Genomic DNA, 18,068 nt, shown 5'->3' with positions numbered 1-18,068 from the left:
TGCGCCACCACCTAGCCCTCAAACCTCTCTGTGGAGTCTGTGAGACTGCTCACTCTGAAGGCATATGCTTCACCATGTCCAAAATTCCAGTTTTGAGCCATAGTAGTATGTGAGAATACTACAGTAACAGGAAAATTCCATGGATGGTGGAACATTGCTGTTATCTCTCTATCCCTTTGCCCATCTCCCTCTCTGCTACATACACACACACACACACACACACACACACACACACACACACACACACACACACGTCTGAAATGAAGATATAGCATCTCATGTGACTTTGGTGCTCAACCAATCTCAGAAACTGTACTGCTCTCTTTGATACTATCTTTAGATAGAATGAATTTGGTTTATATTTTAGGGAGATATAAGCAGATAGGGAATACTTAGTATGTGTCAAATCTTTGATATTTCATTAATCATTTTATTTTCATTCCTTAATCCAAGGGGAAAGAAAAAAAAATAAATAAAGAGGTCTTTGGCCACTTAGGTATGGGTTTCCTATGTTTTTGGTAACAGCTGACCAATGAAGAACTGCTTTTGTGAGTTTCTGAACTATTTAGGTAAATCTTTATTGAAAGAAGCTACATATGTGTAGAATAGAAGGAGATGTCTTTTGGAACTGACAGGCAAAAACTGCATCTGCTTTATTTTCTCTGTGCTAGGGAATGAACCCAGTGTTTTTCCATCCACAATATTACCAGCTGTTTCTCTGGCCCATTTTTAAAAAACTCTTTATTTTTAGACATAGGTGGCCTAGGGGAGAGACAAAATATTGTTTTACTATTTGTGGAGTTCTACCTATTTTAATTATTGGTGCTGTCAATGGAACTTTCATTTTGTGCCAGGAACTGAAGCCAGGATCTTAAGCATGGAAGGCATGCATTTTACTCACTGAACTACTATGTTTTTACCTCAGTTCCTACTCTTTGAGCAAATCAAATATATCTAAAAATGCAATTACTTCTTTTTATCTCATCACTCATTTGAGTGTAAAGTAAAAAAAAATTGCCCAAGTAATCATGCCTACTCCCAATAATCATGGACATCACCCACCAACATTTCTTTTTTCTTTTTTTTAGTATTACTTTTTAAAATTTATGTATATAATAAAAAATATTGACAAGATCATGGGATAACAGGGGTACAATTCCACACAATTCCCACTACCAGAGTTCCATATCCCATCCCTTTCCCTGAAGGCTTTTATATTCTTTATCTCTCTGGGAGCATGGACCCAGGATCATTATAGGGTACAGGATGTGGAAGGTCTAGCTTCTGTAATTGCTTCTCTGCTTGATAGCTTGATATGGGTATTGGCAGGTCAGTTCATACTTCAGTATGTTTCTGTCTTTTTCTAGTGGGGCAGGGCTCCAGAGAGGTTGGGTTCCAGGGTACATTGGTGAGGTCATCTGCCCAGTGAAGTCAGGTTGGCATGATGATAGCATTTGCAACTTGGTCTCTGAAAAAACATTTAAGATATAAAGCACAACAAATTGTTTAATACTTAGGAACCTAAATGCAAGAGTATAGCAGATGAGATTTGAGGTCTCCATTTTGGCAAAAGCTAGTAGGTCTATCTTAGTTATATTCCAAAGGGCCTACCACTTTACTAATTTTTAAATTTTTAATAATTTTTATTTATAAAAAGGAAACACCGACAAAAACCATAGGATAAGAGGGGTACAACCGGGAGTCGGGCTGTAGCACAGCGGGTTAAGCGCAGGTGGCGCAAAGCACAAGGACCGGCATAAGGATCCCGGTTCGAACCCCGGCTCCCCACCTGCAGGGGAGTCGCTTCATAGGCGGTGAAGCAGGTCTGCAGGTGTCTATCTTTCTCTCCTCCTATCTTCCCCTCCTCTCTCCATTTCTCTCTGTCCTATCCAACAACGACGACAACAACAATAATAACTACAACAATAAAACAACAAGGGCAACAAAACAGAATAAATAAATAAAATAAATATTTAAAAAAAAAAAAAAAGAGGGGTACAACCCCACAAAATTCCCACCACCAGAACTCTGTATCCCATCCCCTCCCCTGATAACTTTCCTATTCTTTATCCCACTGGGAATATGGACCCAGAGTCATTATGGGATGCAGAAGGAAGAAGATCTGGCTTCTGTAATTGCTTCCCCGCTGAACATGGGCGTTGACAGGTTGATCCATACTCCCAGCCTGTCTTTCTTTTTCATTGGTGGGGTGGGGCTCTGGGGAATCGGGCTGCAGGACACATTGGTGGGCTCGTCTGTCCAGGGAAGTCTGGTTGAATCAAGGTAGCATCTGGAACCTGGTGGCTGAAAGGAGACCTAACATATAAAGCAGAACAAATTGTTGACTAATCATGAACCTAAAGGCTGGAATAGTGCAGATGAAGAGTTGGGGGTCTCTGTTTTGTAGTTAGTAGGCCTATATTAGTTATATTCCAAAGGGCCCTTGACTATACTTTTTTTTTTTTCTTTTTCTGAGCCTGACATCTGATATGCAGGTGGATCCAAGTTATTGTCTGGAAGATGATGCCATGGCTGGAAAAAGGACCAGAAAGTTGGATCAGGGAAGAAAGTAGCTCCCAAATATAGGAAAGGTATATAGATATTGTTGACTGTAAACCCCATTGATTTGATGTGATTTGGGGGCCCATATTCAGCCTAGGAGCCTATGTGACCTCTGCATCCCTCTAGATCTGAGCTCACATTCTGTGGTCATAAGTAGGAACATTCCAAGCTGCCCCAATTTCAGAACCCATCTTTTTTTCAGGTGGAAGATAGAGTATGTTGTCCAGCCTCCCTTCGGAGGATGGAACATTCTCTACCTTTGTTGATCCATGTTGAGGGCAAGGTCCTATGGGGGCCCACACAGGGGTCTATTGTGTTGTTCTTGATAGAGATGACTGGTAACAATGGAGAGAGGGATTTTTTTTTTTTGAGGTCTAGGCCCATCATGTCTGTTTGGGAATCTCAGGACTTCCCGACTAGGGCCAACTAGCTGATGGGGTGGCCTGATAGTGACTGAAGAGTCATAGTTAAAGTATGCCAGTCTCTTTCCCTTATTCAGCTTTTGCAGTCTTTACTTTGATAAGGTTAGCTTTGGAGTGACTGAGGGAAGTATAAGAGGAAGTAGGTGAGGAGAGCATCTATGTCTAAGTAGACACTATTTCATTAGGAACTTTATGGTGTCTTTTTAGGTCTTTCTGCTTGCTTGCTACATATATTGACTCACTGAAGACTATTGTGCATTATTGCTTTCAGGTATAAATTTTGCCCTAATTTATGGATACATGTGAACATATACCCTATCTCATGGGACCTGGTCTATTTCTAGGTTTTGCGACCTTGTTAGGAAGTGAACTACCTGAAATAGAAGACTTTCCTAATTTTTGCCTGTGCCCGACAGCTAGCATGCAGGTGGACCAAAGGTATTGTCTGGGAGGATGGTGTCAGATTTGGAAATAGGACTAGAAAGCTGGATTAGTATAGAGTATAGTTCCCAAATATGGGAAAAGTATATAGATACAATTAACTGTAAATCCCATTGATTTGATCTGGGGCCTATATTCAGTGCAGGAGCCTGTGTAACCTCTGCATCCCTGTAGATCTGAGATTGCATTCTGTGGTCATAGCTAGGAACATTCTAGGCTGCACCCATTGCTAGACCCATCTTCCTCAAGTGGTAGAGTATTTTGGCCTAACCTCCCTTCAGGGAAGTCCCTACCATTATTGATCCACATTGAGGGCAAGGCCCAGTAGGGGACCAGAAAGGGGTCCTGATGGAGATGACTAGTGACAGTGGAGAAAGCGATCTACTAGAGGTCTAGGCCCATCACTTCTGTGTGGGAACCCCAGATTCTTTGGCTAGGGCCTTGGGAGAGGAAGTGGCCTAGTAGTAACCAAAAGAGCCATAATTAAAGTATGCTACCCACCAACATTTCTTTCCTTTGATCCATGGTGTAGTCTTTGAATCATTCAATTATTCTCATTGGATGCTCATAAATAGACTGGAATAAGATATAAACTTGTACGTTGTTCCAGCTATAGGTACTTTCGACATATATATAACAGATGACCAAATAGCTTGTACTGGATTTGAGAAGGAGTTAACACAAGAATCTAAGAGAAAATAGTACTGTCATACCTTGGCCTTTGTTGACTTTGAAACTCATAATTTTGTATCAAGTGCATTTTACTGATGCAAATTTTCAGCACTGAACACTTGTTTGTCACTCATGGCAGTTTCTAAAATCTGTATGAGTCAAGATGTTGCACCACATCTCCTCTCTCTAGACAAACAAGACAGGATTTTGGTACTCATTTTAGATACCTATTTACTTTCCCAACAGTAGCTCATATTCAGTGCTGAGTCCCACATACTTTTGCAATGTCCTTTCTTGTCTTTTTTCATATTTATTTATTTTTGTTATTTTTTCTTAAATACTTATTCCCTTTTGTTGCCCTTATTGTTTTATTGTTGTTGTTATTGATTTTGTTGTTGGATAGGACAGAGAGAAATGGAGAGAGGAAGGGAAGACAGAGAGGGGGAGAAAAAGATAGACACCTGCAGACCTGCTTCATCGCTTGTGAAGCAGCTTTCCTTCTGGTGGGGAGCCAGGGGGTTGAACCAGGATCTTTATGCAAGTCCTTGTGCTTACCTGCACTTAACCCCCTGCGCTACCCTGACTCCTTTATTTTTGTTCTTAAAAGTCATCAAGACTTTGAAAGTTAGTGATGCTGCTCAGCAGAAAATTAATGAGAACCATGACAGAACAGAAAACAAGCAAACAAAAAGATAATAACTAAGTATGAGTCTAGTAGCTATGTGTGTGATTTTGCAACTAAACACAAAATGCCTAGAACAATGATCTATGACAGTGAGAAATAAAGTGTTAAAGGAACCAGTGGTAACAGAGATGTGAAAGTTGTTATTAACCAAAGACCATAGACATTGGAAGAAGTAGAGCAGTTGTACATTTGGGTTAAGTTAAAGAACAAAGGTGATAATATTTTCAGAGCAATAATTTGTGAGAAGGGAAAAACAATTGCCACTCTGTTAAAAGATAAGCATAGAACAAATGGTGAGACCAGTCAAGTGTTTAAAGGTATTCATGGATGGTTTGATACATTTAAAAGGAGAGCTGGCTCTTATAGTTTGTGTGGTGAGTCATGATGAGGCAACCAGTAGCAACAAAGAAACTTTAGGTGAGTTTAGTTAGTGTGTAGATGCTGAGGGTTTTATTGTTCAACAAATCTTCAGTTGTGACAAGATTTGTTTTATAATAAAAGGCAATTTAAATGTAATATGAAGGGTGAACAGCAAAACCTGGATAGCCAGCTAGTTTTTCATTGAATGGATTAATTGAGTGATTGGTCCCACTGTGAAAAGATATTTGCAGGAAACGTAACTAATTCTGAGAACTCTTTTAATAACAGAACAGTTGCTCTTGCTCACCTTACAGGTGTTGAGGATGACTTACTGGAGGAGTTTAATTTTGTCACATTCTTGTCCCTAACACAGCTTCTCTTTCTCTTTTGCCTCTAGACCATCCCATTAGGCCATTACCTCCTCTCAGTACAGATAAAGTGAAGCTGAATTTTATTTTTTATTGATTTAAAAATAAAAAATATATTTATTTTTCCTTTTGTTGCCCTTGTTTTATTGTTGTAGTTATTGTTTTGTTATTGATGTCGTCATTGTTGGATAGGATTGAGAGAAATGGAGAGAGGAGGGGAAGACAGAGAGAGGGAGGTAAAGAGAGACACTTGCAGACCTGCTTCACTGCCTGTGAAGCGACTCCCCTGCAGGTAGGGAGCCAGGGGATCGAACCAGGATCCTTACGCCAGTTCTTGCGCTTTGCACCACGTGCACTTAACCCACTGAGCTACCACCTGACTTCCTAAATTTTATTTTTTATTTTTAATGAACTGACAGATCATGTCAAACTTTAAAAAATTATATAGGGTATGGGAAATAGCATAATAGTTATGCAAAAAGACCCTCAGGACCATTTCAGTATTCTTGACTGTCATTCTGATAGTTAAGACCTATCATGCAGTATCTTAAAAGACCATTGTTTTTGCCTACAGGAAATTTCAGCCACAAACTAACTTGTACAGTCTTGGACTTTGAAGCCTCTAAGGCTAAACCTAGTCTAAAAATGGGGACATGATGCCTCTGGGCATGTCCAAGGGCCCAGAGGTTATAGATGAAGACATTAAAGAGTTAGTAGAGGAGCACAGAGAAAAACTCAGCACTAAGAAGCTGTAAGAACTTAAAAACTGTAAGAACAGCTCACTGTTCTTTCAGTTTGCTTTGGTGGGTGGAAATTATAAGTTACTGGTGAAGAAATTTTTGTACATAGATATCCTGGCAGAATGGTAAAGAAAAGGGTACTTAGTTGTTGTTTTCAGTATCTCTCAATCTTTTTTTAAAATTTTTTTTTTAGCTTTTTCGTTTTACTTCTTAGTTTTCTCTAATTTATCCTCAGTCTAGCTAATTCTGTTGTCTACTCCTGCTCTTCTTTCTCTCAACTTCCTTCTTCAGTTCAGCTATTTTTTTTTTCTCCTGCTTAGTTATAGTATTAGTTTGTTCTGCTAGCTGGCTTTTTAGTTCAGCTATTTCAGCTTTCAGTTCTCTAATTACCTCCAAATAGCTTGTGTTTTATTTCAGGTTCTCATTTGTTATTTCCCTATTTCTGACAGTATTTTCTTCAAAAGCTTTCCTCACTCCTGTGATTAATGCTTCAATTAATTTTTAGATACTTTCCTCATTCTTAGTTGCTTTTGGCATGCTTGGATTTTTTTCTGGGCTCCTGTCCTGGTTCATTGTTGTAGTTGATTTTTTTTTTTTTGATTTAACCATTTATTGGTGTTTTTGTATTTTGTGTCCTGGCTATGACAGTTCAGCTATTGTGTGGTGTGACCTCTCGTCTGTTAGTTCTGAGACAATTGAAATGAGTCACCTTGTGGTCTGATCCAGGAGTTTCTGGGGCTGATTTTCTAATGTATACCACTCTTACTGCCTTTGGAAGATGAGAAGAAGATTATACAAATATGCAAAAAAAAAAAAAAAGAAAAAGAAAAAGAAAGCAAAGAAAAAGGTACTTAGAAGAACATTGTTAGAAGAAAATCCTTTCCCGTTAGAAGAACAACTCCTTCATGGCCCCTACTCCCCTGCTTGCTTGGTTCAGTCTCTGAATCATAAGCTGTATGACTTTCAGTGTGAATATGGTACTATGATTAGGCACCATGTGGTATTGTTGGCTGGAATGGGTTATCATTTAATCAAAAAGTTATTGATTTTATTTGATAAAAATGAAGAGAAATTGAGATGGAAGGTATATATATATATATATATATATATATATATATATATATATATATATAGAGAGAGAGAGAGAGAGAGAGAGAGAGAGAGAGAAAGAGAGAGAGACCTGCAGCACTGTTACACCATTTAAGAAGCGTCCCCCTACAGGTGGAAAATGGGTACTTAGACCCAGGTCTTTGTGCAGGTAACATATGCACTCAACTAGGTGTGGCAGCACCCCATCCCCAGTCCTTATTTCCTATAAGTGAGATCATTTGCTGTTTGTACTCTTTTTGGCTTATCTCACTTAATTTGATGTCTACAAGTTCCATCCAAGACAAGGCAAAGGAGGTGATTTCATTTTAATAGCTGAGTAGTATTTCATTGTATAGCTGTACAATTAAAAAAATTTTTTTTTAGCTACTCATCTGTTGTTGGATATCTGGGTTGCTTCCAGGTGTGGGCTATTATACATTGTGCTGTGCTGATATGAACATAGGTGTACATAGATCTTTTCTGATAGGCATTTTTGTTTCTTTTGGGTAAATCCCCAGGAATGAGATTGCTGAGTCATACTACTTTAAAATTTTCCTAGTCACACATATCTTTTTGAAATGTGACTTTCTGTTCTTCTTATGTAATTCTTATAATATTTGCATAGATTTACAACCTTTAGTTTTTTTTTGATATTTATTTATTCCCTTTTGTTACCCTTGTTTTTTATTGTTGTAGTTATTATTGTTGTCATTGTTGGATAGGACAGAGAGAAATGGAGAGAAGAGGGGAAGACTGAGAGGGGGAGAGAAAGACAGACACCTGCAGACCTGCTTCACCATTTGTGAAGTGGCCCCCCTGCAGGATCCTTACACTGGAGCTTGGTGCCACCTGCGCTTAACCCACTGTGCTACCGCTCGACTCCCAACCTTGTATTTTATGGAGACTATAGAGACATAGAAATTACCATTTTATTCATTACTTTTTAATTAACTAGTACTAGGAAGTTGAATTTTATTTATTAATTAATTTATTTAAAAATACTTTCCTTGGGGCCCTATTCTGGGAGTCCTGAGATTCCCAAACAGACATGATGGGCTTAGACCTTGAATAAATCCCTCTCTCCATTGTTACCAGTTATCTCTATCAGGAACAACACAATAGACCCCTGTGTGGGCCCCCATAGGACCTTGCCCTCAACTTGAATCAACAATAGTAGAGAATGTTCCATCCTCCAAAGGGAGGCTGGACAATATACTCTATGCTACACCTGAGGAAGATGTGTCCTGATACTGGGGCAGCTTGGAGTGTTCCTACTTATGACCACAGAATGTGAGCTCAGATTTAGAGGGATGCAGGGGTCACATAGGCTCCTAAGCTGAATATGGGCCCCAAAACACATCAAATCGATGGGGTTTACAGTCAACAATATTTATACACCTTTCCCATATTTGGGAGCTACTTTCTTTCCTGATCCAGCTTTCTGGTCCTTTTTCCAGCCATGACATCATCTCCCCAGACAATAACTTGGATCTACCTGCATATCAGATTTCAGGCTCAGGGCAAAACAAAACAAAACAAAACAAACAAAACCCACCCCCCAAAAACTAGTCTAGCCACAGGCCCTTTGGAATATAAAAAAATAAGTCTACTAGCTATCTACAAAATGAAGAACCCCTCCCCCAACTCTTCATCTGCACTATTCCAGCCTTTAGGTTCATGATTAGTCAACAATTTGTTTGGCTTTATATATTAACTCTCTTTTCAGCCACCAGGTTCCAGATGCTAGTATGATGCCAACCAGACTTCCCTGGACAGACAATCCCACCAATGTGTCCTGGAGCTCTGATTTCCCAGAACCCCTTCCCACTAGGGAAAGAGAGAGGCAGGCTGGGAGTATGGATCAACCTGTCAATGCCCATGTTCAGCGGGGAAGCAATTACAGAAGCTAGACCTGAAAGTCTTCTGCATCCTACAATGACCTTGGAACCTCTCAGAGGTTTAAAGAATAGTAAAGCTATCAAGGGAGGGGATGGGATATGGAGTTCTGGTGGTGGGAATTGTGTGGAGTTGTACCCCTCTTATCCTATGGTTTTGTCAGTGTTACCTTTTTATAAATAAAAAAAGAAACATTATCCTTTTGTTACCAGAGTTATGCTGAAGTTCCGAGCCTGCATAATTCCACTGATGCTGGTAGACTTTTTTTCCCCCCTTCCTGCATATAGGGTTAGAGATGGGGTGGGGGTGCGAGAGATAGAGAGAGATAGAGAGAGAGAGGGAGAGAGAGAGATAGTACCTCTTCACTGGCCATGAAGCTTCCTTGTGCAGGTGCCCCTATGTAGTCTTCAAAAACTTGAAGATAGGTCCTTGCACATAGTAAACTTTATGCTCTACCAGGTGACCCATCTCCCAGCCCCTGAAGTGGCATTTAAAAACACTTAGACTTGTCGCCTGGTGGTGGTTCACTGGTTACTTTGTGCAAGGATCCAGGTTCAAGCCCATGTCCCACCAGCAGGAAGGAAACTTCATTAGTGGTAGAGCAGTGCTATAGATTTCTTTCCATTTTTTTTTTCTCTCTCTCAATTTCCTCCTCTCTACCAAATAAATAAAAAATAAAAATAAAATAAGTACCAAAAATGCAGAGTAATGTAGGCACCAAGCCCAGCAATAACCCTGGTGGCAAAAGTAATAAATAAGTAAACAAACAATAATAACAACAAAAAGCTTCTATGCTTAGATATTTTTTAATTTTATTTATAAAAAGGATCCAATGAAAGAATCAGGCTGCAACAACAGCTTTCTACATTTTGCTTGTAAGCTCACTGATCTTTATAGTGTTTTATTAGTAAGCCAGATAGTAGATTAATAGATGAATAATTTAATGTGCAGTTTTTTTTGTTTTCTTTTGTTGATTGATTGAGTGATTGATTTACTAGTGACCAACAAGACTATAGGATATAAGGGGTACAATTCCACATAATCCCCACCAGTAGAGTTCTGTATCCCATCCTCTGCCTTGAAAGCTTTCCTATTCTTTATATCTCTGGGAGTATGGACCCAGGATCATTATGGGGTACAGAAGGTGAGTGGTCTGACTTCTGTGATTGCTTCTCTGCTTGATATGGGTGTTGGCAGGTTGATCCATAAACTCAGCCTGTTTCTATCTTTTCCTAGTGGGGCAGGGCTCTGAAGAGATGGATTTCCAGGTTATATTAGTGAGGTCATCTTCCCAGTAAAGTCAAGTTGGCATCATGGTAGCATCTGTAACTTGGTGTCTGAAAAAAACATTAAGATATAAAGCAGAAAAAATTGTTTAGTAATAAGAAATCTAAAGGTAAGACTATTGCCAGTGGGATTTAGGGTCTCCATTTTGGCAAAAGCTAGAAGGTCTATTTTAGGTATATTCCCAGAAACCCATGACTTTACTATTTTTGCCCATGCCCAAAAGTTAACATGCAGGTGAACCAAAGGTATTGTTTGGGGAGATGATGTCAGAGTTGGAATTAGGACTAGAAAGCTGGATCAGTGCAGAGAGTAGCTCCCAAATATGGGAAAAACATACAAATACTGTTAATTGTAAACCCCATTGATTTGATCTGGGGCCCATAGTCAGCATCCCAATAGATCAGTGCTTGCATTCTGTGGTCATAGTTAGGAATATTCTAGGCTGTACTCATTGCAGTACCTGTCTTCTTTGAGTGGCAGTTTGTTGACCCAGCCTCCCTTCATAAGGTGGGACACTCCCTACCAGTGTTGACCTACATTGAGGGCAAGGTCCTGTAGAGGCCCACAAGAGGGTCCATTATATTGTTCCTGATGGAGATGAGCAGTGATAGTAGAGAGAGGGATCTGTTAGAGGTCTAGACCTAGTATGTCTCTGTGGGAATCCCAGGATTCCCTGCCTAGGGCCCCGATATGCAAGTTTTTTTTTTTGGCATTGTTGGGACTTCACTACTCCAGGCTGACTTTTCCAGAGAGAAGGAGACAAGAGATAGAGCGAGAGAGGGAAAGACCGCACAGTACTGAAACTTCCTCCAAAAAGGCAGGGTCAAGCTTGAACTTGGGTCCTGCATATGGTAAAACATGTGCACAATTCAGATGAACTTCTGTACTGACCTTGCTAATTATACTTTTATATGACCTAAAGAAAAGAATAGCATTTCGAAAATTGTATTTTAGAATACAGATGATGATCGCTGAATTCGAAATAAAATGACATTCTGTAAGGAAAAGAAAATTTTACAGAATCTAGTCTATGAAAAGTTAAGAAGTTATTGATAAGACCTAAGAAAGCTAAGGAAATTTAGGAAAACTTGCATTTGTTACTATTGCCAAGAGGCTGGGTTGTATTCTTTTTTTCTTTTCTTCCTTCCTTTTTCTCTTCCTTCCTTCCTCCCTCCCATTCTTTCTTTCTCTTCTTTCTTTCTTTCTTTCTTTCTTTCTTTCTTTCTTTCTTTCTTTCTTTCTTTCTTCCTCCCTCCCTCCCTCCCTCCCTCCCTCTCTCTCTCTCTCTCTTTCTTTCTTTCTTTCTTTCTTTCTTCCCCACCAGAGCACTGCTCTGCTCTGGTTTATGATGGTGTGAGTGATTGAACCTGGGACTCTGGAGCCTCAGGCATGTCTCTTTGCATAATCACCATGCTGTCTACCCCTCTGCCTAAGGAGTTGCATTTTGAATTGACATTTTGTACTGCATCAGTCTCATGATACAAGAATTTTAAGAGTTTTAAAAAATTTTTTTAAAAATTATTTATTTATTTATTTTATTTTCCCTTTCGTTTCCCTTGTTGTCTTTTTATTGTTGTTTTGGTTATTGTTGTTATTGATGCCTTTGTTGTTAGAGAGGACAGAGAGAAATGGAGAGAGGAGGGGAAGACAGAGAGGGAGAGAGAAAGAAAGGCTTCACCATCTGCAGGTGGGGAGCCAGACAGCTCGAACTGGGATCCTTATGCTGGTCCTTGCGCTTTGCTCCACGTGTGCTTTGCTCCACGTGCGCTTAACCTGCTGAGCTACCACCCGACTCCCAAAATTTATTCATGAGAAAGATAGGCAGAGAGAGAGAAAGAACCAGACATCACTCTGGTACATGTGCTGCTGGGGGTTGAACTTGAGACCTCATGGTTGAGAATCCAATGCTTTATCTACAGCACCACTGCTGGGACCATGAGGTTTTTTTTTTTTTTTTAAACAACAAATTAAACCAATTACTTTCAGAGATTATGATATTCATTGTGGAGGTATTTGTCTTAGAAAAAAAATGTGTTGGTACACACAGGAGGACAGTTTTGTTTTAAAAAGGTATAAGGAGGGGGCCGGGTGGTAGCGCAGTGGGTTAAGCGCATGTGGCGCAAAGCTCAAGGACCGCAGAAAGATCCCTGTTCGAGCCCCCAGCTCCTCACCTGCAGGGCAGTCGCTTCACAGGCAGTGAAGCAGGTCTGCAGGTATCTTGTCTTTCTCTTCCGCTCTCTGTCTTCCCCTTCTCTCTCCATTTCTTTCTGTCCTATCCAACAATGAACGACATCATCAACAACAGTAATAACACAACCTAACCAATGCAACGATTGCCACCTCAACATGCTTCATTTCAGACTGTGTCCAGAGACTTCAGGTGTGGAATGACAACCCTTCAGCTTCATTACTCGGGTGAGACCTTTCCTTTCATAGTATACTCTAATTTCATCTCAGGTGGTTCACTTTCTAACAAAGTCCCAAAACCTAGATATACACCAGTTTCTGTGAGAGAGAGAGCATATGTTCACACGTATCCATAAACTACTGCAAAATATATACCTGAAAGCAGAAGTACACTAGAGTTTGCAGTGAGTATCTCCCTAACACTTCCTCTCCACTATTCCAAGCTTTGGATCCATGATTGCTCAACAATTTGTTTGGCTTCGTATGTTAACTCTCTTTATAGTCATCAGGTTCCAGATGCCATCAACATTTACATTTTCTATGACTTTGTAATCGTTAAAATCTGATTGGAGTGGCTGAGCATAGACTGATATATGTGATGCCCTATGTTTGTTACCTGGTACTGCATATGACAGAGTAGTGTTCTGGTCTCTTTCTCTCTTTCAATAAATAATCAAACAAACAAAAAATAGATGTGAATTCAGAACAAGACAATTATATTTGGCAGGTAACCTCTCTCAGTCTCTTTTCACCAATAGATGTCCATAGGTGTGTGTGTGTGTGTGTGTGTGTGTGTGTATGGTTGTTATTGTTGAAGGAAGTTGTGTAGAGGTTATATTGTTCTGTAGACGTTCATCTATTTTGTCTTATGGTTAGTAGGCTTTATTGATTTTTAGAATATTGTCCTGAATGCTGCAGAATTGTTTTGACTTTCCTGCTGTGTGACATTATGAGGCATATGATGTTTGGGTGCCTTGCCTTCTTATTGTACTAATATTGATGAGTTGCCTCCTATCTTGTCACTTGATGAATCCAGTGTTGAAGCTCCCCAGTGACCTGAGAAGTGGCACAGTAGTTAAGGCATTAGATTTTCAAGCATGAGAACCCAGGTTCATTCTCTAGCAATACAGCTGCCAGAGTGATACCCTGGTTCTCTTTCTCTCTCTCTTTCTTATACACTAATATTAAAGAAAATAAAATTCCTCATTGATGATATTTAGGTTGATCTACCACTTTAAGTGTTTCAAAATGGTGGTGCTCTAAATATCCTTCTGCATTTATTAGCAAGAAATCTCTAGCAAGAAGAACATTAGTTAACTGTGTTTTCAAAAAAAGTATTTTATGACAAATTGGCTTTATGGAAAAGTAGGAAAAAGTTTGACTAATAGATTTTTAGAGTTCTTAAACTTCTGACTTACAATTTTTTGTTTTAAATTTTCATTTGAGAATCTATGGATTTAAGCATATTCTATGTGCTCATACCATCGAAATTTTTCTACTTAATTGATGCTCAGGTTGTCATATCTGGGCCAGTAGGAGGATGTTAACAATTGACATGAAAGATTGTCCTACTGACTCTTGTAGTATTTGAATTGCTGTTTTTTCTTATATTTACATTTTATGCCCCAGACTTCAAAGAACTTATTTCTCCTAGGAGTAGTCAGACTTCTAAGTTCTCAGGTTAAAAAGACAAGAAAGGGAGAGAAGGAAGGAAGAAGGAAAAGAAGAAATGAATGAATTAACTTCAAGAGATTCTCACTGGAAGACAGTCTTTATATTAGTTCCTTTTACAGTTGTCTATTGCTGCCTCTACAGGACTCAGGAGAAATTGCAGCTGCCTTCTCAGCTTCCTGTGCTGATGGTGTTAGCCTTGTGTGGTTTTTGTTAGCCCTGTGTGCTGATTTGGTTAGTGAGACACAAGGAAAGGAAAAGAATAATGGGATCATATTTAGAACTGGTTTGTATTACATTAGTAATAGCTGATGGAGGTGTGCTAGAAATGTATTTAGAAGCAGATTTTAAATGGATATGGTACTTTATTTGCATATTTTGTAGTTTCTGTTTAAAATGAATACATTTAGCTCCTGTTACTATAGTCCAATTCAGGATCCTTTCTCAGATACTTAAAATTGCATGTGCCTCAAGACCAGTTTGGTTGTCCTTATTAAAGATTTCACGGAAAGAAGACAAACCTAAAAGTATCATGGGAAATAAACCCTGGTGACAGCAAATAAGGGAATTCGAACAATACCGACAATGCAGATGCAAAATCTGCATACTTTTTTCTTAGCAATAGAGCAGATAGAGTTTTGACAAGCTCACATGTACAGAAGAAGCTAATAGTTTCTATATCAGATGTATATTCTCTGTAAAGGCTTATCCTTTTAGCCACATTAGTTGTTAGGCATACTGTTGAGAAATGTAGTAGTGAAATGGATGCACAGACACATCAAGTAATTTTACCTTAACTCGTAACTATGTAGTCAGGCTCACTACCATGCTACTTGTTATTATTCTAGTCTTACTACCTAGGTCTCACAGATAAACACACACACACACACACACACACACCTCTCTCCACCCTCTTCTCTCTCACTTTATGGAATGGAAGCATGTTTATTCCCATGTGCTTTTTATCTTAAAGTTTTAAAACACTCTATTGTTTTTCTTAGAAATTAACATTAAAATATATTTGTGACATTAATTCTTGTAATATTTAAAAGAAGAACAGATTAAGGACAACTACTTTTGTGTTTTGTTTTTATGGAATATCTGTAGAAAAGAGTTGATCTTATAGTAAGTACATTAGAAAAGTTACAAGTTTTGTATCATACATGCCTCTGACAGTGAGCAGCTTTTAAAAGATTTGATGTTTCATCATATATTAAAATAAAGAATTTGGTCAGACCTAGGTTGTGTATGTGGCAGTGCGCATAGGTGTTGCTCTGTTAGTTGATCTCAGACTTCTCCCACCTACCTTCTGAGGACATTGTGTCTAGTTGGCAACTTGATTTATTAGAGTTAATATTAAAGATGAAACCAACCTCATAGGACTCAATATTACAATGTAAGGCGGTTTTTTCCTCTCTTTCTGAAATTGTGCTTAGTAAACTATAATTATATCTGAATGTTTACAAAGTGTCTGTGCGGCACTCTATTTTGAGCAGTAAGCTACTCTTCAAAGATTCATGACCTGGAAACAATTTGTGATAATTATGTGAACATATAAAAACAACTGATAGAATCTATAAAAGAGGAAACTGGTATTTTTTGCTGATTAAGAAATTATTTCTGAGTATATAACTTCATAATTAGAATATTTGGGTGCTGTGAGCATTTTGAATATGACTTTAAAAAGCAAGCTATGTTAAATATTTACACTATCTGTAGTTGATTTATCAGTTGAAACATATTTAAAGTATTTCTTATTTGTTACTGACACTTTCATCAAACATGGTAATTATGTAAGTGATGTTAAAAAGACATACAAAGTAGACTAAAATTCAATAAGAAAAATTACTTTGTCTCATAGTTGTGAAAGTTTTACAATGCATTCTCTTAATTTTTGCAATAAAAAGTTTATAGTGTGTCATTGACTACAGATCCTACTTTAAGTGACACTAGTGATTTTGTTAAATCATGAATAAATATATATATGATACTTCTTGTATTATGGAAATTATGGTGTGAGGGAAAATAATTGTTAGCTACATTTTTAGATCAGAAATTGTAAACCATTGTCCATGGGCTAACTTTGATTGCTTTGTTAATAAAGTTTTATTGCAACACAGCTATTTTCCATCCATCAGTTTTGCTTGTAGTTGATTTGGGTAGTTTCCACTGAGGTCATATAATCTTAGAAGCTTAAATACTTTTCGTAGTCAAATTTGCCAACTCTTATTTGATTGTCAAAAATGACAGTAATGGAGATTCTTACTTCTATAGTGTTTGTTTATATTTTTATTAATATATTATCTTTATTTAAATGTATTTGACTTATTGTTTGATTTTTTTTTACCTCTAGTTACTGATGTAGCTCATAAAAATAAGGAGAGCAGTAAAGGAAATGAACAAGTCAGAAAAGATAAAAGAAAGAAGAGGAAAAAAAAAGATTATCAACCTAACTATTTTCTGTCCATTCCAATCACCAACAAAGAGGTAGTATTTGTCTAAAAACTATTTTAACTATAAAACTTTATTGTAAATGACATTTAAAGTATATCAAAGACTTATAAATTCATGGACTATCAGCTTTCAAGAATTTTTGGTGATGTTTTAGTTGGGCCATACAAGGGACACACCTATTTAAATATTAGAATATATTTCAGTGGTTAACTTGAAAACTTAAAATCTCTGCTGGGAAAGTAAATGGGTATCTTCAGACTTTTGTTTTTTTGGGTACTGATTGCTACAGCATAGTTTCTTTAAAAATTAGTCATTGGTGTACCAACTTAATATTGCATGAGAAGCCTGGTAGAAGTTTATTAAAAATTTGAAAAAAATTAATAAAGTATGCATAGTAGGAAATGGAAATGGGACCAGTCAGTTAGCTCATACTGAAAATTCCTTTGTGACTGAGAGAGGAAAAAACAAAACAAAACAAAAAAAAACCCCAAGCAAACAAACGACGCTATCTAATTAAAACTGCTAGCGAAGCGAAGTGAAAAATTAAAATGCCTTAGGAAAGATTATCTCACTTGAAGACGTCTACATCTTAGCTCAATTTAAAAGCCAGATCTGAATTTATGTTTAATTATGGGTGATAATCTTTACAAATATGCATATCAAGTTGATTCTTTATTTAACTAGAATTTTTTTTAGAGAGTGCTGATGAATTAAAAAATTCTTTGGTGAATATTCTGTCTATATCTCTTCTCCACTTTTGGATGGGATTGTTTATTTGATGCTTAGTTTGATGAGCTCTTTATATATTTTGGCTGTTAACTTCTTGCCTGGTATATGGCATAAAATGATCTCCCATCTATAAGGATTCTCTGTTTGGTTGGTGGTTTCTTTTGCTGTGCAGAAGCTTTTTCAATTTGATGTTGTCCCATTGGTTTATTTTTGTTTTCCTTGAAAATGGATTTGAGTCCTTGAAGATGCCTATAAAACTTAGATCAAAAAGAGTTTTCCCAAAATTTTTGTCTAAATATTTGATGGTTTCAAATTTAAATCCTTGATCCATTTGGAGTTTTCTTTTGTTTGTGGTGAGATGAAGTGATTAGGTTTATGTTAAGTGAAATAAGCCAGAAAGAGAAGGGTGAATTTGGAATAATGTCACTCATGGACAGAACTTAAGAAACAAGAACAGAAAGGGGAAACAATGTAAATCTTGGATTGGCTTGGTGTATTGTATGAA

At 37.9% G+C, this 18,068-nt stretch overlaps 1 protein-coding gene across 8 annotated transcripts in view; it reads left to right on the top strand.

Annotated features, from left to right (window-relative positions):
• Nucleotides 1-18,068, top strand: part of AKAP7 (A-kinase anchoring protein 7) — a 258,608-nt gene that overhangs the window by 4,126 nt on the left and 236,414 nt on the right. For all 8 annotated transcript variants that reach the window (XR_009549585.1, XM_060190452.1, XM_060190453.1 and 5 more), the window contains exon 3: nucleotides 16,734-16,867. Coding sequence is in view for 7 of the 8 variants with exons in the window: in XM_060190452.1 (XP_060046435.1) it covers nucleotides 16,734-16,867 (134 nt within the window). In the remaining variant the exon portion in view is untranslated. The remainder of the gene's footprint in view (nucleotides 1-16,733; nucleotides 16,868-18,068) is intronic.

Source organism: Erinaceus europaeus, chromosome 4, assembly GCF_950295315.1.
Source record: "Erinaceus europaeus chromosome 4, mEriEur2.1, whole genome shotgun sequence".
In the NCBI taxonomy this organism is placed as follows: Eukaryota; Metazoa; Chordata; class Mammalia; order Eulipotyphla; family Erinaceidae; genus Erinaceus; species Erinaceus europaeus.
This window is presented reverse-complemented; position numbering and strand designations above follow the sequence as displayed.